The following is a 27054-nucleotide window of genomic DNA, read 5'->3' as shown; positions in this document are numbered from 1 at the left end:
GCTTCTCATTGTAATGAAAGTCATTGCAAATCAGCAGTTGTCCAAGGTTATTATTATTTATAAATAATTGATGGGTGAACCACAAAGAAGTGCTGTGTTTTATCCAATACCTTCTTACCCCTCAGAATGGAAACAGAGACATGGTTGTAATGTAGATGTCACTGGATTGAAAGGTCATTCAGGATGTGCCTCTGGCAGAAAGTAACTGGGCTGGAGGTGACAACAAGCACCTTGGTGATACAGTATATTCTGCTACAGTATTTTGACATTCATAAATGACCTCATATTTTTGTCACATATTGTTGTGATTAGCCTATAGCCTCTCTCCTTTATGTCAATCCTCCAGAGAGAATCATGGCTGTCATAGCACTCATCACTGAAGTTTCAGGCTAATCATTTGTATAAAAATAAGTCAGTCGAATGTTCAGACTAGGCATTCGTTTATCATTTGGACCAACACCTGGAAACGGTTGCTAAGCGTTCAAACTCATGTTCAAACTGGTTCCATAAATCTACAAATCACAAATGAACAAACAAAATGGATACATCCTTTACTATCTCTGCTTTTTCACCTCTTACCTGTGCATATTTGACACTTGATGTGAACATGTCGGTTTATGCCACTTTTGATGGGGATCGAATATTCTATATATCGACCTCATTCAGCATCATCCATCTCTAATCAAAAAGGCACCGAGAGGAATAGAGGTACGTCATCACCCAGCGCCTGCTGTCACGTGTTCATGAAGTGTAAACAACAATCCTGCAGGAATCTGCAACATGCACCGAGAATTAAAGCATTTCGTTGCCGATAATAAAGCTATTTTATGCTCGCGGGCATGGAGAACTGGAGTCTTGTATCCCTTTGTGTTTTGCTCGGTCTTACGGCGAGATGGGCTGTATCCTTGAACTCGTATTCAGGTAGGAAGTGGACTAGCTAGCTTTATTTGTGCTAATGCTGCACCTGCAGTGCTCACTGACAGCTCTCAGTTTCAAACATAGCTAGCTAGCTAGCGTGGCGTTGTGAACGTATCAAATTGCTGATTTTGAGTGGTGAAAGGCAGCCGGTATTTTGGTGCAGTTATTATGGCCATTAGACGAACAAAAATATGAGAGTCAGCTTGCTGCCACTGTTCAGCAGCATGACTATGCTCTCTTCCTCTGCATAGTATTGCTGTAGCTAGCTAGTAGTTATTATCATTTAGCTGCATATTCACACATGTATCTTATTTCCAGGGGCTGGCAAACCACCTATGTAAGGGGCCTACGAAACTCAACGGCACTGGCAAGAAGTGACATATAATCTGCCTGTTTATGAATGGTAGGCAGGCTGGTCTAGATGCACCTGTCCAATAGCCTATGCTATTGTCTTGTATTTTTATGGGTTTTTAGCAATAGCTAAGGAACTCAATCTTTCTTTATCCATCCAGGTACTTCAACAACTTGAAATGCTGGGGTTTAGACTGACCCCCCCTTCCTCCTAACAGCCTAACATAGCCTACTCTGTGCTCATGTCTAAGTCTGTTTGTACACACACACACACACAAGTTATTTCTAACACTATGTCACCATGTGTATGTGCTTCCCTGCAGAGCCAAGCTGATAAACCCAGAGTGGGTGGAACTGCACACGTCTCAAGGTTATGACAGCTTAGCCCATAAGATGTTTATGAGAGCCACAGCTAAGACTACTGAAGGACAGGTATCAAACAGCTGTTAACCCCCCTGTGTGGTTTTCAAGATCACCAGCTACTATACATTTTACATAAAAGCTCTATAGGTGATTATTTGTTTACTGGGTCATCCCAATTGGCTCATTCATCCCCCTCCTCTCCCCTGTAACTATTCCCCAGGTCGTTGCTGCAAATGAGAACGTGTTCTCAGTCAACTTACCTGGTTAAATAATGGATAAATATATATATATTTTTTTTTTTAATCCACGAAATGAGTCCCTTTTGGGTAGTGTAACTTGGTGGGGGGGAAAAAAACGTATTTCACCAAATTATTACATTCTGTCATAAAGAGCACATGTTCAATTGAAGAAAAAACATGTTTTCCCATATCAAGAGGTTACATTTTGTTTTAGTATGTGCCACATAAAGTAACAGGTTGACAGTAAGAAGGTTGACTGCAACAAGGTTGACGATTTATCTTAAAATCAGCCATAAATCCCCTTGTGACAGGGGGAATGGGAGCTTGTTGTGTGCAACAGGGAGGGGCAATTGAATGCAAGCTTCACAACAACAAAAAATGCAATTGTTAAGACATTTCTAGCCTGTCTATCTATTGGTAACAGGGTTGATGTGTTATGCTCGACCCACTCAGTTTTCCACCACAAAATACCAGAAAATGTCCAAAAAGAGTAGAAACAGCTCACCTGCTTTTACACTATGATTAGACTGTTAGATGTTCAATGTTGTTATTTATTTTATTTTTTTAAAGGGGAATAGTTTCATATTAAAAGGAGAGCTTAGTTGACGTAACAGGGTTGACCTTAAAATGGCAGACAGGTGTTTTATTTCACCTTAAAATGAGTCACTAATCACATTAAATAAATAATAGTCTTCAGAAATAACTTTATCAAAGTAATAAAATAACTATGGCTTTACAATGATGGTGAAAACTTAGGGGATATTTTGGTGTTAAGTGGGTTAAAATCATCTTCCTAGAAGTCACAGAGAGTGCACAGAGGGACATGTCAAAATGCAGAATTTTGGCAGTTAAGCAAATCTTACTCTTCATTTAATAGAGCTCCAAAAGTATTTGGACAGTGACACATGTTCTGTTGTTTTGTCTCTATACTCCAGCACTTTGTATTTGAAATGATACAATGACTATGAGGTTAAAGTGCAGACTGTCAGCTTTAATTTGAGGGTATTTTCATCATTCATCTCTGTGAAACCCGTTTAGAAATTACAGCACTTTTTGTTCCCCCCATTTTAGGGTCAAAATGTGAATTAAAGTAGTAAAATGTTTAGTATTTGGTGTCATATTCCTAGCACGCAATAATTACATCAAGATTGTTACTCTACAAACTTGTTGAATGCATTTGCTGTTTGTTTTGGTTGTGTTTCAGGTTATTTTGTGCCCAATAGAAATTAATGGTAAATAATGTATTGTGTCATTTTGGAGTCACTGTTATTGTAAATAAGAATAGAATGTGTTTCTAAACACTTCTACATAAAAATAAAAATAAATACAATTTTAAGTCAGTTAAGAACAAATTCTTATTTTCACTGACGGCCCAGGAACAGTGGGTTAACTGCCTTGTTCAGGGGCATTAATGTGGATGCTACCATGATTATGCACAAATATGATATTTGTGAGTCTGCAACTTTCTCACTCGTCATTATTAACGATTCATTCTGGATTATCCGTAATCATGGTAGTGTCCACATTTATGTAGAAGTGTTTAGAAATGATTTACCATTCATTCATTTCTATTGGGCACAAAATACTCTGAAACACAACCAAAACAAACTGCAAATGCATCCAACACGTTTGTAGAGTCCCAAGCTTGATGTAATCATTGCGTGCTAGGTATATGGGACCAAATACTAAACATTTTACTACTTTAATTCACATGTAAGTGAATTTGTCCCAATACTTTGGTCCCCTAAAATGGGGGGATTATGTACGAAAGGGATGTAATTTTTAAACGTTTCACCCTGTTATGGATGAAAATACCCTCAAATGAAAGCTGACAGTCTGTACTTTAACCTTATAGTCATTGTATCATTTCAAATCCAAAGTTCTGGAGTACAGAGACAAACCCAACAGAAAATGTGTCACTGTCCCAATACATTTGGAGCACACTGTATATCAGGTTTTTAAAATACAATATTGGTGCATTTTTTCTACAAAAAAATATCAAAGGAATGCAAAAGGGACTCATTTCATGGCTCGATATAAAGAATCTGCTTTCTTTCTGCATATTCCTATCCTGTCTGAGAATATATATACTGATTGTACTGTATGCCATTAATTTATCACAAGAAGAAGCAAAGTCTTACATCAGATAGCATTACGACTCCCTCTGCATTAACCTTTGGTTGAGGGATGAGTGTCGAATAGTTGTTGGAAGACGCCACCTGTCGGAAGACAATGAATAGGATGATTCACTTATTATTCATTTTTGGGACTGAATAATACATTTATCTTTTCTCAGTTCCTGTTGCAGATCTGCTGATATATGTTCCTGCTGTTGTGCTTTACTTTTTTTTTTACCTCAGTGAAGGATCAAACAAGAGAAGGTAAGGCAGATTTCTGTCATTTACATGTCCTCTGTTTGCTTGTAACTAAAACGTTACTAGAAAAACAAAGATACTAAAACTATAAAAGCAAAGATACTGTAGAACTAGAAAAATAAAGATACTAGGTCTGCACAGTCCTGTATCCTGCACTATCCAGGCCTTATTCTCATCGACCTCGGGCATTTCCTGTGTCTTTTAAAAACCAAAGCTGTCTCTATCACTGCACTACAGATTCTGACAAACCAACATTAGGAACTTTATGAGCTGTAGCCCTTTCCACTCGCAGCCCCTGTCATCCCATATACGGGTTGAAAATGTTGTCATTGATAAGCGCCTAAGTTGGAACGCAGTGGCTGTACAGCAACATGGTATACAGTACATGACATCAGAGGTCAGGTTCTCCACTTCATAGTTCTGTATGGGTTTTGACTGACAACCGTTATAAACTTGAGCACCGCTCGCGACAAGAAAATGCCCCCTATCCCTCCCTCTAATCGGGCTACTCTTGCAAATTTTTTTGTCTGAATGAGGGAATTGCTGCAGACGTTGAGGAGTATAATAAATACTGCTTTGACGTCATACAAGCAAACCACACACCCCTGAGCCCAAATGTTAACAGTTCCATATTTGAAAGCTCATGTCATTTACAGTATCAACGTTTTATCATCGCTGTGATTGATCTACAGTTATAAGGATGACGTGTGTTATACCCTGGGTTGTCCTGAACACAATGAGCCTGTGTTTGTCGAATTGTGAGGAAAATTAGCCACGAAACACACACTTGAATGCACTCACATGAATGCACTCAACTCCATTCTATGCGCACCAAAATTACAATCTGTTTGTCTGATGTGCCTTTGGAAAGCCTAACACTGTAAGATTGTATTTTATAACATGTCGGCAATAGGATAAGCGGTCAAAAGATTGCGATTTATTTTGTGATGGTGGGGACACAGGGCTGTGTTACAGACAAAGAACGACAAGTGTGCTTCCTTTAGTTCCTCAATGGCAAAGCTAGGAGAGCTCAAAAAAGCATCTGATAGTTGAAGGCTCTTTCATTGAGTCATAAAAGTGCATTGAAATGACTTACTGGGCACACTTTGGAGAGGTGTGTGGCCACTTGGAAACACCACTTAGACTTGTCATTCTTGTTTTTTTCTTATCTTGCACCCACTCCAACATTTCAAATAATATTTGTATTATGTTTCTGAATGTATCCAGAGTATTTTCCGATTTCGCTATTGACAAATGCTGTGAAAAGTACATTAAATGTAAAATGCACAAACAATCAACAGTGTATAATGTTTGGATTCAGTCTTGTGTCAGGTGAACTGTTGTGTCTTCACCTTTGGTCTGATCCTTTCTACATAATCTCCAAAGTGTTATCTTTCAATTACTACCATGGTCATGCATATGCTTTTTATAGTTCTTCTGTTTGAAACATTTCAATTTGTCCCTATCCATATAGTCCAATTTCCACGTGTATTCGGGGTTAACCGTATCATCATGTCTATATTCTTTAAGCTGGCGTCAAATACAACAGTATAAGCCTGGGGCTGGCCCTATGGGGTGTGGTGGGTCTGGGTCTGGGCTGGGACATGCTAGGCTCTCTGGCCTTCGTCCTGGCCCTCAACTACAAACAGATGGAGCTCTACCACTCCCTGCCCTTCTTCTGCTACTTACTGGGCAAGTGTTTCAAGCAGGGCCTGGCAGGCCGAGGGTGAGTTAGCTGACTTAGACTTACACCCCTGGCTAAGGAGGTTTGTGTGTGGAACGATATTGTGTGGGAGCCAGCAGAGAATGTATGATTTCACTGAATAAAATCAATCAGACAATCAGTTTACCATCAAGTCTGATGAAAAAAAGCATCAAAGATCAGATTATTTTCATTAACTCTGAATCACAGAATTATTATTTTTAAAGAAATACTATGAATCCACCACTTCCTGTAGCCAGTGGACAAAACATGGCCCCATGAAGTAGCCTACACTATGTCCACTCTGCCACTCTCCCAAACAGAGTAGCGGAGTTATTGAGGCGAGGCAATCCGATTGGATGACTGTTACTAGTGTCCTCACATTTGTTTATCTAGTAACAATGTACCAAGGGCATCTGGTAGCAAATGGATAGCTGGATTAGATGGGTAGGGGAAGATATGTCCAGATGACACTATCGCCATGCCCAAGCTCCTCAGCTATTCCTGTGTGTGCAACTTTACCACCACACAGCTACTACAGCTGACCTACTGTGAAATACTTCTCGCCGATGCATGGTTTTCACAACATACATTGACTAACTTGGGATGCGCGAACAGTCATGTACACAGCTGTTGTCTTTTGGAGTCCGCTACATCAATCTTAATTCTCAGAGGAACATGTGAGAGAGAACAACAGAGAGAGCTGAGATTCAGCCTATGAATAATGTTGAAAATATGTTTTTTTTAAATGTTTTACTGCTTTACAAGTGCATTTATAGCGAGTAATGGTTAAGGGCTTGTAAGTAAGGATTTCATGGTAAGGTCTACTACGCCTGTTGTATTCGGCCCATGTGACAAATAAAAATGGATTTGATTGAGATTTTATGTACAGACAGTGCCCGAGTGTTTATGTTTTGTGTATTTGACAGTTTTAAAGTGATACTTCAGGATTATCCCCAGAGTCAGATGAACTCGTGTATACCATTTTTATGTCTCTGCGTGCAGTTTGAAGGAAGTTGCTAACTAGCTCTAGCGCAATTGCAAACTAGCGATAGCGCAATGAGCTAGCAGATACCCATAGACTTCCAGTCATTGCAGTAACGCTAGTTAGCATTGGCTTGCGAAACTACCTCTAACTTCCTTCATACTGGACACAGAGTAATAAAAATGGTATCCACAAGTTCATCTGACTCTGGGGCAGTAGATAAAGGTCCATTTAAAGCTTTGGTGTACTTCATCATTTGTCTTCTCACCCACCTTCTACCGAGGTTGTTCCTGCTAGTAAAGATCGCTGTAACAGTCCTGGTGACGTTTGCTGGCTGCCATTCCTCTCTGACCCCAGCCAGGCTCTGTACCCCCTCTTTCCTGTGGAGTAGGGCCTCTTCGAGCTACATACTGTGTAATTGATAGTGACCCCAAAAGTTTTTAGTGTTCAAGCCAATTAGTCATACTCTCAAGTTTACGTTTTACATAATTAAGCAGACGTTCTTATCCAGAGCGACTTACAGTACTGAGTGCATACATTTTTGTACTGGTCCCCCGTGGGAATCAAACCCACAACCCTGGCGTTGCAAGCATCATGCTCTACCAACAGAACCACACAGGGTCAAGTTCTTTCCCTAATATTCTGCGACGTGAGTCACCTAATGTTTCTAGAACAGGTCAACAACAGGCAGCCAAAACCGTCCCGTAAATTATGTTTTTTGGCATCCCAAAGTTTTAGATAAAAAAAAATACAAAATTCACCAGGATTTCAGCTAAACGTGTTTAATTTAGGAAGTCTGTTCACCATGTATTCCCACAAATAAAGCAAGAGACATGATCGTGTCTCAATGTAATCAAGGTATCAAATGATTGTTATTTTCAAGTACAGTCTATTTTTGGGCAATTTGCAGTGTGCAAATAATTATAATTATGTTCCGGTTCTCCAACTAAAATCGTCCCACGGCTGAATCTAGATCCCTGTTCTAGAATGTTTTGGTGACCAAACCAGGTTCTTCATCCACAACCCAGTCTTTTGACATAAAGATGGATGTAAGTCATGGGTTTTCACACTTTTGTTGCCTAGGGACCCCCACCCAGTGGTGGGAAAAGTACACAAATGTCATGCTTGAGTAAAAGTAAAGATATCTTAATAGAAAATGACTCAAGTAAAAGTGAAAGTCCCCCAGTAAAATACTACTTGAGTAAAAGTCTAAAAGTATTTGGTTTTTAAATATACTTAAGTATCAAAAGTAAAAGTAAATGCTATAAATCATTTAAAATTCCTTTTATTAAGCAAACAGCACGATTATCTTCTTATTTTTTTACAAATAGCCAGGGGCACACTTCAACACTCAGACATAATTTACAAAAGAAGCATTTCAGTTTTTTTGAGTCCGCCAGATCAGAGGCAGTAGTGATGACCACACTTTCTCTTGATAAGTGTGTGAATTGGACCATTTTCCTGTCCTACTAAGCATTCAAAATGTAACAAGTACTTTTGAGTGTCAGGGAAAATGTATGGGTGTAAAAAGTGCATATTTTCTTAAGGAATGTAGTGGCGTAAAAGTTGTACAAAAATATAAATAATAAAGTACCCCAAAAAACTACTTAAGTAGTACTTCAAAGTATTTTTTACTTAGTTACTTTACAACACTGCCCCTGCCCAGGCAAACTGGTAACATAGGGACTCCCCCATCATATGTTAGCAAAACACTTTTTAGTATTATCATCAGGTGAATGATAATGGAAAGGAGAAGTAATCAACATTTTAATATGACTATATTTGGTGGATAGCTTTTCATTATTTTGACATCCCCACAGTTCTAGAATTGGAAGACAAAGTGTAGTCTCTAACATAGCCTATTAGCTAGAAAGGTAATATAACTCCAAACACATTCTTGCTAATAACAGCCGTTAGGCTGGTTAAATAAAGGTTAGCCATGTTTTGGTCGAGAAAGCAGCGGCACATGCCACGACTAGTGAAACCCGGGTGCTTTTTCAAAGCCTATGTCAGATTACTCCAGTGTAATTAGCTATTAAGTTGACATCATTATAAATAAAATATTCTCCTCTTTTCTACTGTAGGTATGTAATTCAAAAGGTATTTATTCTCTTGTTGCTAGTGATATTCATAAAAAAAAAAAATTCAGGATCCCCTACAGTACCTCTGCTGCTCTACCCCTGTATGAATACCCCTGATTTAGGATGTAGAGGATGCCTACCCATCGTTTAGGACACCGTGATCTACAGTGATAACTGCGTTTTTACCTGAGGGACCACAATATCTGCCAAGTTAAAATCAGTTGGTGGTAGAAAGACGATGGGGCTCAAGGTAGTTAACACAGTGCTGCCCCTTATAGACAGGAGTGGTGCGCTATACCCCCTGTCCTTCAAAGCACAGCCTACATGCTCTCTCTCTCTCTCTCTCTCTCTCTCTCTCTCGCACACACACACACACACACACACACACACACACACACACACACACACACACACACACACACACTCAATTCCTCTGTGCTTAGCCAATTGGAAATGGATCCCATGCAGGATCGTAGAAAACAGAGGAATAAAATGTTGAATGTTTCAGGGGGGGTCATTGTGACGAGGTGGGGGGATACAGATAAATCTAGCTAATTTACTGCCAGGGTCATTTCAGCACATCATTGTGGGGCCATGTTTTAGCCATGTGATGTGATGTGGTGCCAGGGTCCAATGCTATCCGTGTCAGAGTTCATCCATTCGTTGTGCAAAATGTTGTCAGCCAAACCGCTGCGTCCTTGATAAGTGAACTTACACGTGTGTATGTACACACAGCGAGGCCACTCTGAAAGAAAAGGGAGAAGGAACGAGGGAGGGCGGGAGAGGGGGGGAGGAAATTAAAGACGAACGGACAATGATGGATCACACAGGGGACATTAGTGAGAGTAGCATCGCAAACACTTCCGCGGCACCGTTGAAAGCGTGTCATGATCGAGGTGCTGAGGTAAAGTAACACTGTTATGGGGGAGGAGGATGAGGGGGGGTCGGCAGCTGAGGCCAAGGCTCGCGGCTCAGCTTTTTGAAACCTTCCCCATGCCCGCCGTGTCCTGTAGACCTATCCATTCCCGGAGGTGGCACCCAAGGTGCGGTGAAGTGAGAAGTAATTGAAAATTCTGTGAGGGTGGTCAGGGTGGCAGTGTGCATGGCAGTTATTTGTTTATGAAACGATGCAAACATAATACACAGGGTGTGAGCGACTCTATAGCCCTATGGGCCGCGGTGCGAGGGGCTCCAGGTGAAGCCTGTCTGAACTAATTGTGAAATTGTGTAAGCGGAAGCCGGGCCAAGAAAAGCGGACATGGCGAGAAGTGGTGGGAGGGTGAGGAGGAGGGGATCGGGGGTGAGGAGGGGCGGGGCGGGAGGGTAAGTTGTAAGTTTACCCATCAAACAGCACTCTGGCCATCTCAGTTTTCCTGCTTCACAAAAATGGCACCAAATGCTGCCGCCTGTGAAATTCCACACTGGCTTATAGGTGAGGAGCGCCACCAATGGCACTAACCCACATTTGCTGCCGAACCCCATGGTTCATGTGTTGACCTCAGCCCAGGCGGCATTGGGGGGACATTCCGGTAGGGTACTTATTTGGCGGGGGTGTTCGAGGAGAGATGAGGCCTAGATGTCGTCAGGACGGCCTGCCTGCTGACTGGGCCTGTCCGTAACCTCCACACACACAGCTGTGCTCTGAGCAGCTGTAGCAAGGCCCAGAGGACCTCGTAGAAATTCACACTATAGAAGGAACCACACTATTACAAGACATGGTTAGACCAGTGTTTCCCAACCCTGGTCCTCCAGCACCCCCAACAGTACACACTTTTGTTGTAGTCCTGGACAAACACACCTCATTCAGCTCCTCGTAGGCTTGATAATTACTTGTCAGGTTGAATCAGGTGTGCTTGTCCAGGGTTACAATACAAATGTGTGCTGTTGGGGTACTAGAGGACCAGGTTTGGGAAACCCTGGGTTAGACTGATCTATGCATTGCATTTCTACATTGTTTCATATCACAGAAACAGCAGGGGGCCTTATTATCTGATCCCAGAACAACTTCTAGGGCACTTAAATCACATTAATCACAATGGTCCTAACTCCATCTGCCTTAGGTGGGTGTGGTGGGTGGACACTGTGACACTACAGTGGTCTTCTATGAGGTGGTCTGAATGTGAATGTGCCGAAGTATGCGGAAGTTGTTGTAATGTGATTATCTTTTGAACATTTAACCCTGTGTCCCCAAGTGTACAAATAAGTGCATCGCTTCTAGTGACATCCCATTCCCTGGACCCTGGCAGGGGCGATTTATGAGGCTGGTAATGCTTCCCGAAGCGCTCCTGTGTAAATGCACCGTGGAATGCACAGAAGGGATTTTTATTGCACTTTCAGTTGGGCCATTTCTACTTGGAGCAACGCCACTTGTTTGCTTCTCTTCAAAACAGAATGCTTTTTAAAGCGGCGTACTGCAATACCATATACAGTGGGGAGAACAAGTATTTGATACACTGCCGATTTTGCAGGTTTTCCTACTTACAAAGCATGTAGAGGTCTGTAATTTTTATCATAGGTACACTTCAACTGTGAGAGACGGAATCTAAAACAAAAATCCCGAAAATCACATTGTATGATTTTTAAGTAATTAATTAGCATTTTATTGCAAGACATAAGTATTTGATACATCAGAAAAGCAGAACTTAATATTTGGTACTGAATCCTTTGTTTGCAATTACAGAGATCATACGTTTCCTGTAGTTCTTGACCAGGTTTGCACACACTGCAGCAGGGATTTTGGCCCACTCCTCCATACAGACCTTCTCCAGATCCTTCAGGTTTCGGGGCTGTCGCTGGGCAATACGGACTTTCAGCTCCCTCCAAAGATTTTCTATTGGGTTCAGGTCTGGAGACTGGCTAGGCCACTCCAGGACCTTGAGATACTTCTTACGGAGCCACTCCTTAGTTGCCCTGGCTGTGTGTTTCGGGTCGTTGTCATGCTGGAAGACCCAGCCACGACCCATCATCAATGCTCTTACTGAGGGAAGGAGGTTGTTGGCTAAGATCTCGCAATACATGGCCCCATCCATCCTCCCCTCAATACGGTGCAGTCGTCCTGTCCCCTTTGCAGAAAAGCATCCCCAAAGAATGATGTTTCCACCTCCATGCTTCACGGTTGGGATGGTGTTCTTGGGGTTGTACTCATCCTTCTTCTTCCTCCAAACACGGCGAGTGGAGTTTAGACCAAAAAGCTCTATTTTTGAATCATCAGACCACATGACCTTCTCCCATTCCTCCTCTGGATCATCCAGATGGTCATTGGCAAACTTCAGACGGGCCTGGACATGCGCCTGCTTGAGCAGGGGGACCTTGTGTGCGCTGCAGGATTTTAATCCATGACGGCGTAGTGTGTTACTAATGGTTTTCTTTGAGACTGTGGTCCCAGCTCTCTTCAGGTCATTGACCAGGTCCTGCCGTGTAGTTCTGGGCTGATCCCTCACCTTCCTCATGATCATTGATGCCCCACGAGGTGAGATCTTGCATGGAGCCCCAGACCGAGGGTGATTGACCATCATCTTGAACTTCTTCTATTTTCTTCAATTTTCTAATAATTGCGCCAACAGTTGTTGCCTTCTCACCAAGCTGCTTGCCTATTGTCCTGTAGCCCATCCCAGCCTTGTGCAGGTCTACAATTTTATCCTTGATGTCCTTACACAGCTCTCTGGTCTTGGCCATTGTGGAGAGGTTGGAGTCTGTTTGATTGAGTGTGTGGACAGGTGTCTTTTATACAGGTAACGAGTTCAAACAGGTGCAGTTAATACAGGTAATGAGTGGAGAACAGGAGGGCTTCTTAAAGAAAAACTAACAGGTCTGTGAGAGCCGGAATTCTTACTGGTTGGTAGGTGATCAAATACTTATGTCATGCAATAAAATGCAAATGAATTACTTAAAAATCATACAATGTGATTTTCTGGATTTTTGTTTTAGATTCCGTCTCTCACAGTTGAAGTGTACCTATGATAAAAATTACAGACCTCTACATGCTTTGTAAGTAGGAAAACCTGCAAAATCGGCAGTGTATCAAATACTTGTTCTCCCCACTGTATGTGAGTTTCTACATTTGAAACCCTTGGCTTGTAATGAGTTTTGTAACACATTTTATTGATTCACGTGGATTATAAACGCTTCATTAAAAATAAAAAGTATATCAGCATAGGAAGTGAGCTATTTTCTTATTTAAAGGTGTGTGTGTGTGTGTGTGTGTGTGTGTGTGTGTGTGTGTGTGTGTGTGTGTGTGTGTGTGTGTGTGTGTGTGTGTGTGTGTGTGTGTGTGTGTGTGTGTGTGTGTGTGTGTGTTGACAGGATAAAGTGGCCAACACATGGGTGCAGCTTGAACGGCCTGATAAAGATCAAGACCATCCTGTCCACTGATACCCAGCACTACCTCGGGTAATCCCCCTGTCCATCTCTTTATCTTTCTCTCTCGCTCCATCTCATTATCTTTCTGTCCCTCCTCTCTCTCTCTGGCTCTCTGAGAAGCCACACACGAGAGCCTCACTGTGTTATAGCAGAGTGAAATGAAGATTATCCCTTGTAATAATATGCGAGAGCAGCTTCTGAGTACTGAGCACTACCAGCTGCTATGGGCTTTTATCGGCCCTCTGACAACTATTGGCAATTTGCCGATGAGATTTCAGATTTGTAAATCCACAATAAACTATTTGAACCATTTCTGTTTTGGGGGGGGAGCAAGATATAGCTAACTTTTCTGTGGCGACGTGAAATGTTATGCCAGTCAAAGATTATTCTCCCCTACGGTCCTCATGAATGAGGAGAGGCTACAGTCAGTCATAGAACCCTTCTCTTGTCGTCATGGTGGTGTGTGCTTGAATAACCCGTGGGGCTATATTTAGGGGTGTGCACTCCGAACAGGATGGACGAGTTCCTGCCAGACTGTTAAGACCAGGGATTAACCGGGAGTTCTGTGACTGCAGCGTATTTAACACAAATGAAAACACTAGATATCGTTGGTCATGGGTGAATATTATAATAACTGTATGTTTTGAGGGGAGGAGGGGTATAATGTCTTTCTATGGCCTGGTATCACTGGTCACCTTACTGTTACAGTTGATGTGAACCACTGTGTTGACTATTTATGGATGTGGAATACCACTAAATTGTGCTCAACAACCCCAGAAAATGATCTGTGAACTGTACTCTAAATCACCCTGACCCTCCAGCCCACTTCCATAGCCCACCCATCCATTACCCCTCTAAGCACTCCTCTTGCCCCATGTTGGGGCTCCTGTTGTCCCTTCTCCCCAGGGGCCCTTTAGGCCTTAATGGGGCCCATGACACAGCTGCCCTCACCTCTCACTCATGCGCTGCCCTACCTTACCCTATCCCTACCCCTTCAGCCGGAGTGGAGGTACCCCTCTGGTCCCCTCCCCTCTCACCCCTCCCTTCCTGTGTCCATCCCCAGTGAGTGACAATGACGGGTTAAACTAATGCTGGGGTGCCCTAAGCGGGCCAGTATTTGATACATTTCCTACATAGCTGGTGGTCTTATGGGTGGACCGTGCTGGGGTTAAAACGAGCCAGCAGCCGCACAGTTCGGTTTCACCATGAGGTTTAGGTTTCTGGGCTGGGCCATTCACTATTTGGTCCGATTTATCATAGCATTGTTTCTATGAATGATGATAGATTACTTAATTCTTCTCTGTCGTTGACTTGTTTTCAGTTTGGCCACCACTCTCCTGGCTATCCTACCTATGTCAATCAAACTATGGGTGAACACTATGCTATGGCAGTTCAAACTTTCCTTGGTAAGTGATTATTTCTGTCTTGTTTTCTGATGTTTGATTCCATTTTAGGTGAATTCCTCTCTGGCATTCTTCCTCTTCTCCTTCCAAGTTCACGGAAACTCAATCATCCTGCCTGCCTTGTGAGTAGAGGGGAGTAGGGGTGTGCGTGCTCGCATGTGTGTGTTTGCCTTCCTGCCTGCATGCGGTTCCTAATCATTTACCTCACCAATCGCAGTGCAGTATATAAAAAGCAACAGGCAGCTAGCTGTAAGCGCTAGGTTATCCAGGTTTTACTGCACAGTGGGACTTGGTTTCAGATTTTGCTGATCTGTTGCTTCATTAACGATTGAGTTATATCTCTCCCACCTGTCTGTCCCCGGATCAATCAGTATTGCATGTCCATAGCTTAGAGAGGAACGCCGGGATGTGGAGCAGAGGAGGGCGTTGTTTGTGGTTGATCAATTATTGGGGCTATAGGAATGAGTGAAACTGGATACGCAAAGAGTACTACTGTAGTTAGACAATTGGGGAGTGATGGTTGCGTCCATATTGGCACCCGAATCCCTATGTAGTGCACTACTTTTGACCAGGGCCCATAGGGTGTTTATTGTTCAATAAAGTGTGTATAATTGAGGGGTGTTTAACCTTTTCTCCTCCAATTCTTTCTGTCTGCCTCTAGGCCAAGTATGCCTACTACTGAATGACCTCCCTCTGCCAGCCATCTGGTTTTTACAGGCCTCCCAGTTCACGTAAGAAGCTACAGTAGGGGAACCACTGATGGAGAAAGTATACTGGCCAATAATAGCAGACCAACAGACCAGGTTAAAGGTCATAGGAGAGACTATTCAAAAAGTACAATCCTGTACATTGAATACAAATCCTAAAAATCGCTGTTAGAAAAATCCTTGGAAAGTATAGGATGCTTTGTCAGATGAATGTTTGTGTTGATATTCTATGGACGATTTTATTCCGGAAGAGTCAAGTAAAGATTCAAATGTAGTCAGTATGAAGGGAACAGTTGGAGAGGAAGCGAAACTGACTAACTTTCACCAGCTGTCGTTAAATTCTTCCAGCAGTACTAATTGTTGTGCGTGCGGTTTAGTATAGGGATGTCTGTGGATTACACTGCATTGCCAGCATACCTCTCCTCTAAGCATGTCTTGTATGGGGACAGCAAGTCATTCTGTATATCAACTCTAGTACAGTCTAACTGACAGGGCCCGCATTGTGCATCTCCACTCCACCCATTGATGGAGACATACATCTTTTGTTTGGGTAAATTGAAGACATAATTGCATAATTTAGTCCAATGGTTTCTTAAGCACAGTTATTGTAACAGCGTCTGAATGTACTGGGTTTGTTGAATTGGCGAAGTATGTATTTAGAAAAGAAATGTGATGGGTATTTATTTTGCCAATGAATAGATGGGGTTTTGTTGGATTTAACAAGGCCCTACTACGGCTGTCTGAATTGTAAACACACATCTTTGTGTGGCAATAGTCAGAGTTTATTGGATGGAGATATGTGTTTCTAAGAGACTACATTGTTCTTGTACTCCCCCGCTCCCCCCCCTCTATCTTTCCGCTGCAGTATGCTGCCATTGTTACTGAAGGATGGTTTGTTGGTGCCGTACATGGTCACCTCCCTGGCCTTCCTGTTCGTCAGCGTATACCTGCTTTTCCGCCTGGAGCATTGCTCAGAAGACGAGCTGCGTCTGGGGCCCTACCACCGCCCCATCCGTATGCCCAGCATGGACCTCGGGAAGGGTCACCAAGTGGAAAGTAAGCGTAGCCTAGTGGTGTAAACATATACCCTTTCACATTGCACTATCTCTATGTCTCTCTGTGATAGAAGAAAATACTAAAGTATTCATTCATCCATTCATAGCAAAAATATTTGTCCGATTGCAAAGACAACACAGATTGCGTTCTTTACCAGGCAGATAGTTGCAATGTTGTCTGTTCTAGTAGTGGGTAGGGCAGGGGTTGCCCAATATTTTCTTTACCTTACTCAAGTTACTTCAGATAAGTAAAGAATGTTCACAGCCACCTGGTGGGAAGATGAGCTGGAGGTTTTTTGTCACAGTCATTTCATAGTCATTTCAGAAGGTTGTTGTCACTAACCACGTTTCCATCCACAGCGTTTATGTAAAGTCATACCGTATAAAAAAAAATCACGACAGCTGTGATGGAAACAGGAAGTTTGGTGCCGGTCTTTTTGTGTCTATAAAATAAATGATGTGCTAAATGGCGGTGGAAACGTCTTTATGCGCAAATATTAATAATATAATAACCGTTCATATCGAAGTAAACTTGGAGTCACGCGATGATATCACAGGAGGTTGGTGGCACCTTAATTGGGGAGAACGGGCTCGTAATGACTGGAGCGAAATCAGTGGAATGGTATCAAAAACGTCAAACACAAGGTTTCCAGGTGTTTGAATCCATTCCATTTGCTCTGTTCCGGACATTATTATGAGCTGTTGTCCACTGCAAAATATGGTGTGTAGTCCTCCCACTATGACTCGGGAAAGCATGCAGTTTATTAGGCTACTGATGAAATAAGTTACGATGAGCTGCACAGAGTGGTGAACGTGTTCTTGACGCTCTTTTCCAATTAATACCGAGGGTCTTATTCTGGTGACATAATGATCGATGCTTGACTGCCGTTTGACAAATAAAAATATTCTCACTCTTATCCATAATAATCTCATCATGTAGACTAGCCTACCAGCACAGTATCAGCAAGCTGTTGGCTAGAATGCACATGCCAAGACCAGAGTAAACACATTTGCTATTTAACCCCCCCCCAAAATTTTTTTGGGGGGGGTACAATGGAAACACATTGAACTTTAATTATTATTTTTTTTCGTACATGAAAAATTAAGTGAAAAAGTACATGTTGTGTGCACTACGTTATCACGCACTTATTTAAAAAAATCTGCAACAAGTTTGTTTTGGTGGAAACACCACTGGTGGGAAATGCGCATATTTTCTTTATGCAGATTTTTGAACATTTGCATGAAATTCTGTCACCTATTGGATGGAAACCTAGCTACAGTAATTTCATAACCTGAATTGCATCAACGTGAGAAGATACATATCTCTCCAACTGTATAAATAAATATAATGTGCCATGGACTGTAAGCTGTGTAAGCTGCCTGGGATGAAAGCCACTGCCAGGCCCCAAGTATTATTTATCACTTATTTAAGATACAGGCGTCTGAAATGGCTTCCTGGCCCTGCCCAGCTCTACAGCTGCAACCTCCCCTCCCTTAGTGACAGAATGGGATGCATCCCAAAAGGCACCCTATTCCCTATAGTGCACTACTTTTGACCAGGCCCCATAGGGCTCTGGTAAAAAAAAAGAAATTGTGCACTGTATAGGGTGCCATTTGGGATTGGGACGTAGCCAGGGACACCGCTACTGGGCGGTGCTGTGCGGTGTGGGAGGTCATGAGAAGGAAGAGGTGTCTTTTTATAGAGTCATTAACACAGGTTTGCCTAGATATATTTATTTACACAAGAGGCATAAATAAGGAGGCCCGGCGTTGGGGCGAGGGTTTAATAGGGTTGGTCTCATACGGAGGCGCTTACGCAACCTACCCTCACTGATCCCTGGGTCCGCAGGTCCCAAATAGACATGTTAATGTTGATCCTGCTACCAACACTGTTTGCCTTCCTGTTCCGGGACACACCGGCCGAGGCAACATAAATGTCAGCTTGTGATGAGGGAGTGTCCTGTGATGTGGGATCGTCATGCAGTGTCTCTTCATTTTATTTTTGATCTTGTTTACTTTGCATTGTTGTTATGATTAAGCCACGCCCGTCCCACTCACGTTAGCAGTTCAGAACGAGAAAGTGTAAGTAATGAAGCAATGAGGATGTCTACCAGCCTAATCGAGTTGTAGATTACATCTCACATTCCAGTGTTCGTACTGGAATGGAGATGTCTCTTCATGCTAGTTACTCCGTGCAGCCAATTGCGATGTCTGCTTTAGGTAAAATGCAGGGTGCCACTTGTAGATTTGACCGATCTAACGCAGTTCCACCTCCAACACTACCAAAAAAAACCCTGCTATGCTGGTATCGGCTTTCGCGGATCTGATAGAATCCAGCCCTTAATTAATCTATAATGTAAAATGTCATTAGGACATTATCAATTTCAATGGCACGTCAAATTCAGTTTCTGATTTGACTTGAATTTAAATCCAATTGAGCCCAACACTGGGCTATGAGAGGGCCTTGGCTCATGGTCTAACTGTGATGGCTTAACTCCCTTAGAAAAATATAGACCTGAAAAATCCCTCTCCATCTCTCTCTCTCTCTCAATCTCTCCTGCAGTTCTACATCTCCATCGTGGCCATGGCTGGTTTGTGCTTTATGAGCATGGCGCTGGCCCCTCTGGCCATGCTGCCTGATTTGTTTCCCCTCCTGGTGTCAGTGTTCTTTTCCACCACTTCCTGGGCCTCCTCTCCTACTTCAACCTTGTCCAGATTGCCGAGCCGCCTCCACCTGGGAGTAAGAATCAGAGTAGTCGCTACCCGGTAGAAAGAAAACTTACTGAAAAACAAACTATGCATAGTGCCTCAGTCACTGACCACCAAGAACCAATAGGACTTATGGAGAAATGCTACTAGTCTACAATCTTTATTCTAGAGATAACCCTCCTGTCAACATGAATGGTTGGTGTTTTGTCAATGCCTAATTATGTACATCAAACTTAAAACATGTTATTTTTTCACTTTAATTGTTTTTCAATATTTCCAAATGTTTGTTCCATCATTACAATTATTTTGTACAAATTGTATTTTTCTTGAAAAAGTAAAATCACCTCATATGACTTTTCGATGAACCTCGATTTTTACAGCCGTATTGCCAGCACATATATTAGATCCGTCCGAAGCAGTTTCAAATAACCCCCTCGTAAAGTGTCCATCTTCTCCAAGTCTTCAGCTAGCTAAATCACTGGCGGTAATAGTGTTGCACTGTGTCGTAGCCAGACAATAATTAGCCAAACCATGTCTTTCAACCATTTTAATTTAGCTTCATAAAATATTCATTACAATAGCTAGATACAAGGAGAGTCCACACAGCACACAAAGGGCTATGCATTTAAACACAAAAAGCAGTGACAGGTCAGACAGGCCCTAAAACTAGGATGATGGAAGATTACATATCTGAACATAATGTCATAAAGTCGAAATACCACAGAAAAAATGGTACAAGCAATCTTTTTCCCCCTCTGCCTGTGAGTTAATGACAGGCATAAAAAAAATCCATTACAACGATAAATGTTATCGGGTCACTGAGGGCCGGCTGCTATGCTGTGTATCTGCAGCCGCTGGCCCTGCAGCCAATAACACTAGAGATAGGAGAGGGAAGGGCGAGATATCCAGAGGCCTGTGCCTTTAGAATTACTACTGTGGAAGGACTGGGAGGAAGGGGACAACAGATGAGGATATGGAGTTAAAAAAAACAAGTACAAACGTCTATAGCCATTACCAAAACGCTGTCATTTTCATAAATGCATACTAGGCCTATTGTATTTATGACTAGAAATGACATATAGAAAATTGTATAAATTCATAAAATCATGCACCACATTCAAAGCATCGCCATAGTGCTGGCCTAAGTGGCCTGTGTCATGATGGGTAGTGGGCTGGAGACGGGGGGTGAGATCGAAGGAAAGTGGGACCCTCGAGGAGGAAAGGGTTGGTGGGGTCGAGGTCTAAGGTGATACGGGTAGGAGCCAAGCCGGAGGTGGGTTGGATTAGCGCGAGCGGTGGTGGGTGGGGGGGTGGCGGGGGGTGTTGGATCGCCAAGGGCCCCTTCTCCCACCTCCAGAGGGCCAGTATGAAAACATTAGTTTTGTTTATGGGCGTGCTCACTTTGTCCTTCACATGGCCTCCAAGGGTGATAAAGTGAGAGTTATATGATCCACCTTGGGCAGAAATAGGAAATGTGTCTGTGCACACCAGCTGTTGCTTAGGTCGCTCGGGCTGCAAGAGGCCTCGGCCTTCCCAGGCACAGACAAATAAAGAGCCGGAGACTGAAGTGTGTGCCTGAGTGTGTGTACACTATTGTAGCCTCTCCTCGGAGCCCATATTCATGTTTCTTTACTTTTCCAGGTAGCTAGAGGAAATGGTGGGGGTGGATTTCATACAGCATCAGGTCTAATAGGACGAGGGGGTTCGCTCACTGAAAGAAAATGATTTTCGCAGCGCTGCGTCGCGGCCGTTATTGTAGAATCAACATTTGTCACTGGTGAGGGAGAGGCTTTCTCCAGCAGACAGGGCTCAATGTAAATATGTCTGATGTCTAATGCTGCCTTTTCACTTTCTGACACGTTCCCCCAATGACTGACAGGCAACCTCCGAGACGTCTCTCCGCCTCACGACTGACAGCTTGGGTTCTATATTCATCAACCGGCCATCTCCGAGGAAGAGGAGAGAGTAGCTATTCCAGTTGCCGTCGGTAACCTACAGGAGGATATCAGAGAGGAAAACATGAGCGTAACCCTGCTGTCTGTCACACAGTAATATCACCACGTTGAGATAAAGTTGTAAGCTCTATTATACTCTTGAGGTTTTTTTTAACCTTTTATAAGGCCATTAATGATTTCATAAAATCAGAGGAGCTGCCAGACAATACCTGTAGAGAACAAAATGTTATTAGATACTACTTCACATTTAGAGATTAAATACAGTTACTGCTTTCAGAGGAAAATTACAATTGACACTGCAACTCACATCCCAAACGGACAAATCTGAGGGCCCAAGTGGTTGGATTTAGCAGCGAGATAAATATCTTCATTTTTAGTTTTTAAATACTCACCTAATTGACTACAGTTTTTACAATAAAATCAAATCATAATTCTCTTTCACTGGAGAATTGGAAAATACAACGACTTAGTCTGTGTCAGAAATCATGTCTGAAGGAGTGCGTAGTCTGAAGCCTCTGGGGGGCGATCGAACTAAAGGCTGCAGCTCTGCAGCCAGGCTTAAGTTTCACTAAAATAGCCTCTAAAATAATATACAGCTCTGCTCGTTTTTGCAGCTGTGTTTAATCAAAAAGCATAAAACTCCTCCCAAACAGGTGGCATGGGTCTGAGGAGGAGGAGAGAGGATTGATGTGGCAGATAGTGGTGAAGCCTGGGCCTTATCCCTGGCCCTGGAACACCAGCCCATCTCATCGCTTTTATTACATTTAAGGAATCCTTTCTTTAATACACCCCATTACTGCTGACATACAAATCTTCCCCAACATGGACCCATCTATGGCCTGATCAATTTTTATACTGCTGAGCCGTCCCCTTCTCATTTTGTCATCTGAAAATTCATATTATATAGGGTTTTCTTATGGGAAAATGGCAGTAAAAATCGGTTACTGCCCAGAAGATGTCCACACGTTGGTGGGTTGCCCGTGACTAAATATTTCTGAGAAACTAAAATGTGTTTCTGTAGTAAGCAGAACTGTTTAAATGTTATTTATTTCTATCCTCCTAAGAAAATATATTGTGAAGTGCAACATCGATTTTGAACATAACAAAGTCTCTGTATGGGTTGGAGGGGGAGAATTTATTCATCCTTTGCACAACTCCTTTAATTGAATTTTCCAAATCTTACCACACACAAATAATCAATACCTTCTGCTGAGGGGAACTTATCTCACAATGATTATGGCCTTCTCTTTTCAATTATGTAGTTATCAGCACATACAGTACAGGCAGGTGTCCTTCCTCCTGGTGTATTTGTTAAAGACTAGGCAAAGCCTGAATGCTCACGAAAAGTGACTTCTCCAGAATGCTTACGAAACTTTCTTTAACCTGAAAAGAATGGCCGTAAGCGCTTCTCAACACCACGGCCGGGCACTTTGAAGAAAGAATATAAAGTGAAGTGAAGTGGCTTCAGAGGTTTGGCCATCAATGCTCAAATATCCTTGTCGATTGACTCAGCTGCCTTGGCAGTATGTATGTCCTGCCCTGGCACTGAGCTGCTTGAGGCTTTGCTTGGCCCCTAAGACAGTGTCAGGGTTACAGTCCAGATCTAAGAGCTTGTGTCATCTCCACACGGCTCAGGTAACACCGAGGTGACTCTTCGTCTCCAGGGCTGGCTAGGGTTCTCTGTAACACTGTAGATATACACTGAGTATATCAAACATATACTTATTCCTAATATTGAGTTGCACCGCCTTTTGCCCTCAGAACAGCCTCAATTCATCAGGGCATCAGGACATTCATGGCATACATGAAGTCAACATGGGCCAGCATTCCTGTGGAACGCTTTTGACACCTTGTAGAGTCCCTACAAGGTGTCAAAAGCGTTCCACAGGGATGCTGGCCCATGTTGACTCCAATGCTTCCCATAGTTGTGTCAAGTTAGCTGGATGTCCTTTGGGTGGTGGACCATTCTTGATTCACACAGGGAACTGTTGAGCGTGAAAAACCTAGCAGCGTCGCAGTTCTTGACACAAACCGGTGCGCCCGGTACCTACTACCATACCCCGTTCAAAAGCACTTTTGTCTTGCCCATTCACCCTCTGAATGGCACACTCCGTGTCTCAATTGTATCAAGGCTTGAAAATCCATCTTTAACCTGTCTCCTCCCCTTCATCTACACTGATTGAAGTGGATTTAACAAGCGACATCAATAAGGGATCATAGCTTTGACCTGAATTCACCTGGTCAGTCTATGTCATGGAAAGAGCAGGTGTTCTTAATGTTTTGTACACTCAGTGTACCTACATAAGACAGGGATCTAAGCTTACTGAACTCAGTGGGCATTTTCTGTGAATTCTGTGAACTCTGAATTAGTCAGAGTTAACAGAACTGCATCGTTTTGACACAAATGGGTCCGTTTCTTCTTCACTAGAACTGTTTGTTTGCTTTATAGCAGCCCAACAGCTTTTCCTGGAAAGTGCAGGCGGAATAATCCATTCACCAAATCAGATTTGTATGCCATTGTATTCATTGTGGACTAACTGACTACATGAAAGGCTAACAGGTAATTAGAGGAGATCAATCATTCTGGTGAGGTCCTCGGAAAAGCTGATATTACGTCACATTGCCTTGCAAGCCGCTGATCCCGCAAGCTTACATGAATGTCCGCTGCGTGGATATCCATGCAGAAAACATTCATGTAAGCTTACAGGGTCAGTGGCTTGCCAGGCTAATACTACTGCTATAAGTACTATATTTTACCCATCTCTTCCTGTAAAAACAAATACCCAAACCTTCAGTAACTCAGAAAGGCTGTTCGTGAGAGGCTCTCAAGTTGACAATCTGTCACAGCAGTTGCCATCTTCAACAGCCATCTCTCCCACTGGACACAGACGTCAGATCAACGCCTCCAATGTGAAATCAACAACAAACCAAAAAAAATGGACTTAGGTTAATAGTTGGGTGATAAAAAGACGAAAGGCCCTGACGTCGATGACTTTTTGCAAATCCAATCGGTTTCCCACATTGATCCAACGTCACGGCGTAGATTTTTGTTGTTGAAATGATGTGGAAACAACGTCGATTCAATCAGTTTTGCCCAGTTGACCAAATATAAAGCGCTTGAGTGCACTCTTAAATGTAGCCTACGGGTCATAACTGAGTTGTCAGTCACGTCTGCTAAATAAATCAAAATAGCTATAGATGTGATGCAGGTCCAGAAGAACGCAGTCAGCCTGACAAAGCAGTTACCCTTTTCAACACAGCTTCTTACACCTCTCCATGCATTTAGCACGTGAACCCATCGCCTGAATGCCTCAAGCGTCAAGTCTAAACAAACATTTTACACTGGGCAGCAGAACCGTGCCTCCGTCAGGCTCCATGACACGATCACCGTCATCTGTCTGGATTTCATGCTCCCTCCACAGCACAGATATGTGCCAGCACTCCTCTTCCTTGAATAACAGTTTGTTTATTTTAAATGTGTGTCTCAAGGCAACAGAGGAGCGATTCTCCTCCCTGAGCTATCGACTTTGACGTTGTAAACTTTGTTGTTTGTAAGGGGGGTTTATGCACAAACGATAAATGTCATGCTCCACCATATAATATATATATATATTGTTTTACATTTGACAAAGCAACACATACACTTCATGACCATAAGTATGTGGACACCTGCTCGTCGAACATCTCATTCCAAAATCATGGGCATTAATATGGAGTTGGTCCCCACTTTGCTGCTATTACAGCCTCCACTCTTCTGGGAAGGCTTTTCACTAGATGTTGGAACATTGCTGCGGGGACTTGCTTCCATTCAGCCACGAGCACTCTACGTGCTTCAGCACTCGGTGGTCTTGGTCTGTGAGCTTGTGTGGCCTACCACTTCGCCGTTGTTGCTCCTAGACGTTTCCAGTTCACAATAACAGCAGTTGACCGGAGCAGCTCTAGTAGGACAGAAATTTGACGAACTGACTTGTTGGAAAGGTGGCATCCTATAACGGTGCCACGTTGAAAGTCACTGAGCTCTTCAGTAAGTCCATTCTACTGCCAATGTTTGTATCTATGGAGATTGCATGTGCTTGATTTTATACACCTGTCAGCAACGAATGTGGCTGAAATAGCCCAATCCACTCATTTGAAGGGGTGTCCACAAACTTTTGTGTATATAGTGTATGTTAGACTTCTTCACTGTTAATAATTAAAACAATTTCTAACGACCTTATCGGAAAACAAGCCCAACTTCCCTGACAATCCCCCTATTCATTTTCCACAAATCACCATTATGTGATTGGAGCACAAGTATAGCTTTTCCGGAGGCATAATGTGTGCCTAATAACCAAATGAATTATCTGCCTGGGAAATCGACAATGACAAACAGCAAATGACTTGTTTGTGTTACGAAAACAAAATGTTGTTTTTCTCCAAAGATAATTTTTTGGAAAAAGAAACACATGTTGGGATTAAATGAATATTGAGCCAAGGAATAGATCAGACCAAGGCCCAGTAGATCATGTCTTAGAACCCTCAGCCTGTCCAGTGGACTGCATTCAGAACCATCACACCCCTGTCATCAGTCAGTGGAACCACCACAAAAAAATTCACTGTCCCCTCATTTATGGAATCAGGTCACCATCATAATAACAATCTAATTTGAACCAATTCAGTTAAGGACATAACTGACCTGAATGTCATGGACAAAAAAAATTGATACAGTGCAACTATTAGTGTTATAGGTGTTGTTATCTGATTGGTCAAAAGGAGAGGCGCAAACACACTGTTACACTTTTTTTATTTTAAATGCTGCTCATGTTTTGGTCCTACTGTCCTTCCTCGGAGCATATCTGATCATAAAATGTTAATTAAAGCTGTAAACACCCCCGAACACACTTTGAAGAAAATATTCTGAGACAATATGATTGTGTCAATAAAGTATTGTTTCCCCTAAACAATATTTATAAGTTTATTGCACAATTAGAGTACCAATTACCTTGCAAACAACTCTGGCCAGCATCATCCACTCTGAGACAGGACTCTGCTTTGGATGCTGAAAATACATGTTCCAAATTTCATAACAAATTTGCACAACAACAAGCACACTGACAAATAGAAAGTGAGGTGAAATCAAATATTTTACAACCATTTATTTGCCCTAACTAACCCCTGGCCCCGACTAACTACTCATGAAACACAAAGTAGCTAAATCTAGTTTACAAACTAAACTAAACATTTGCCATGTACAGATGTAGGATCTTAATTTGATCACTATTTTGTTGCTGAGAAAATGCAGTTGAGCATCGTGATTTACACAAATTTCCTGAACCCCCCCCCACACACACACACGGTTATATAAACAGTATCAGTGATTCCGCTACATTGTAGAATAATAGTGAAGACATCAAAACTATGAAACAACACATTTGGAATCATGTAGTAACCAAAAAAAATGTTAAACAAATCAAAATATATTTGATATTTGATATTCTTCAAAGTAGCCACACTGCCTTGATGACAGCTTTGCACACTCTTGGCATCAACCTGCTTCACCTGGAATGCTTTTCCAACAGTCTTGAAGGAGTTCCCACATATACTGAGCACTTGTTGGCTGCTTTTCCTTCACTCTGCGGTACAATTCATCCCAAACCATCTCAATTGGGTAGAGGTCGGGTGATTGTGGAGGCCAGGTCATCTGATGCAGCACTCCATCACCCTCTGTCTTGGTCAAATAGCCCTTACACAGCCTGGAAGTGTGTTGGGTCATTGTCCTGTTGAAAAACAAACTATAGTCCAACTAAGCGCTTACCAAATGGATGGCTTATCGCTACAGATTGCTGTGGTAGCCATGCTGGTTAAGTGTGCCT

The 27054-nt window shown here is 42.5% G+C and overlaps 1 protein-coding gene across 2 annotated transcripts; it reads left to right on the top strand.

Moving 5' to 3' along the window:
- The first annotated feature begins 751 nt into the window (after positions 1-751).
- On the top strand, positions 752-22999 carry LOC139578725 (dolichyl pyrophosphate Man9GlcNAc2 alpha-1,3-glucosyltransferase-like). 2 transcript variants are annotated; one of them, XR_011675602.1, is made up of 9 exons: positions 752-921; positions 1237-1321; positions 1593-1701; positions 4168-4252; positions 13317-13403; positions 14828-14898; positions 15438-15507; positions 16349-16539; positions 21127-22999. XR_011675602.1 is itself a non-coding variant. In XM_071406701.1 (9 exons), exons 6-9 carry the CDS (start codon positions 14740-14742, stop codon positions 21159-21161), a joined length of 336 nt encoding a protein of 111 aa, XP_071262802.1. In that variant the 5' UTR covers positions 752-921; positions 1237-1321; positions 1593-1701; positions 4168-4252; positions 13317-13403; positions 14695-14739; the 3' UTR covers positions 21162-22999. The 2 variants fall into 2 exon arrangements, 1 of the variants encoding a protein (XP_071262802.1); XM_071406701.1 differs by lacking the exon at positions 14828-14898 and adding an exon at positions 14695-14779.
- Positions 23000-27054: the final 4055 nt, after the last annotated feature.

Source organism: Salvelinus alpinus, chromosome 6 (genome assembly GCF_045679555.1).
Source record: "Salvelinus alpinus chromosome 6, SLU_Salpinus.1, whole genome shotgun sequence".
Lineage (NCBI taxonomy): Eukaryota > Metazoa > Chordata > Actinopteri > Salmoniformes > Salmonidae > Salvelinus > Salvelinus alpinus.
Note: the sequence above shows the minus strand (reverse complement) of the source record. Positions and strands in the feature narration are given on the sequence as shown.

Excerpts from the sequence above, each read along its gene's own strand:
- LOC139578725 (XM_071406701.1), top strand. The coding sequence starts at position 14,740 with ATGGGTGAACACTATGCTATGGCAGTTCAAACTTTCCTTG. Across the intron at positions 14,780-15,437 it reads GGCAGTTCAAACTTTCCTTG|GCCAAGTATGCCTACTACTG; the intron begins GTAAGTGATTAT and ends GTCTGCCTCTAG. Across the intron at positions 15,508-16,348 it reads TTACAGGCCTCCCAGTTCAC|TATGCTGCCATTGTTACTGA; the intron begins GTAAGAAGCTAC and ends TTTCCGCTGCAG.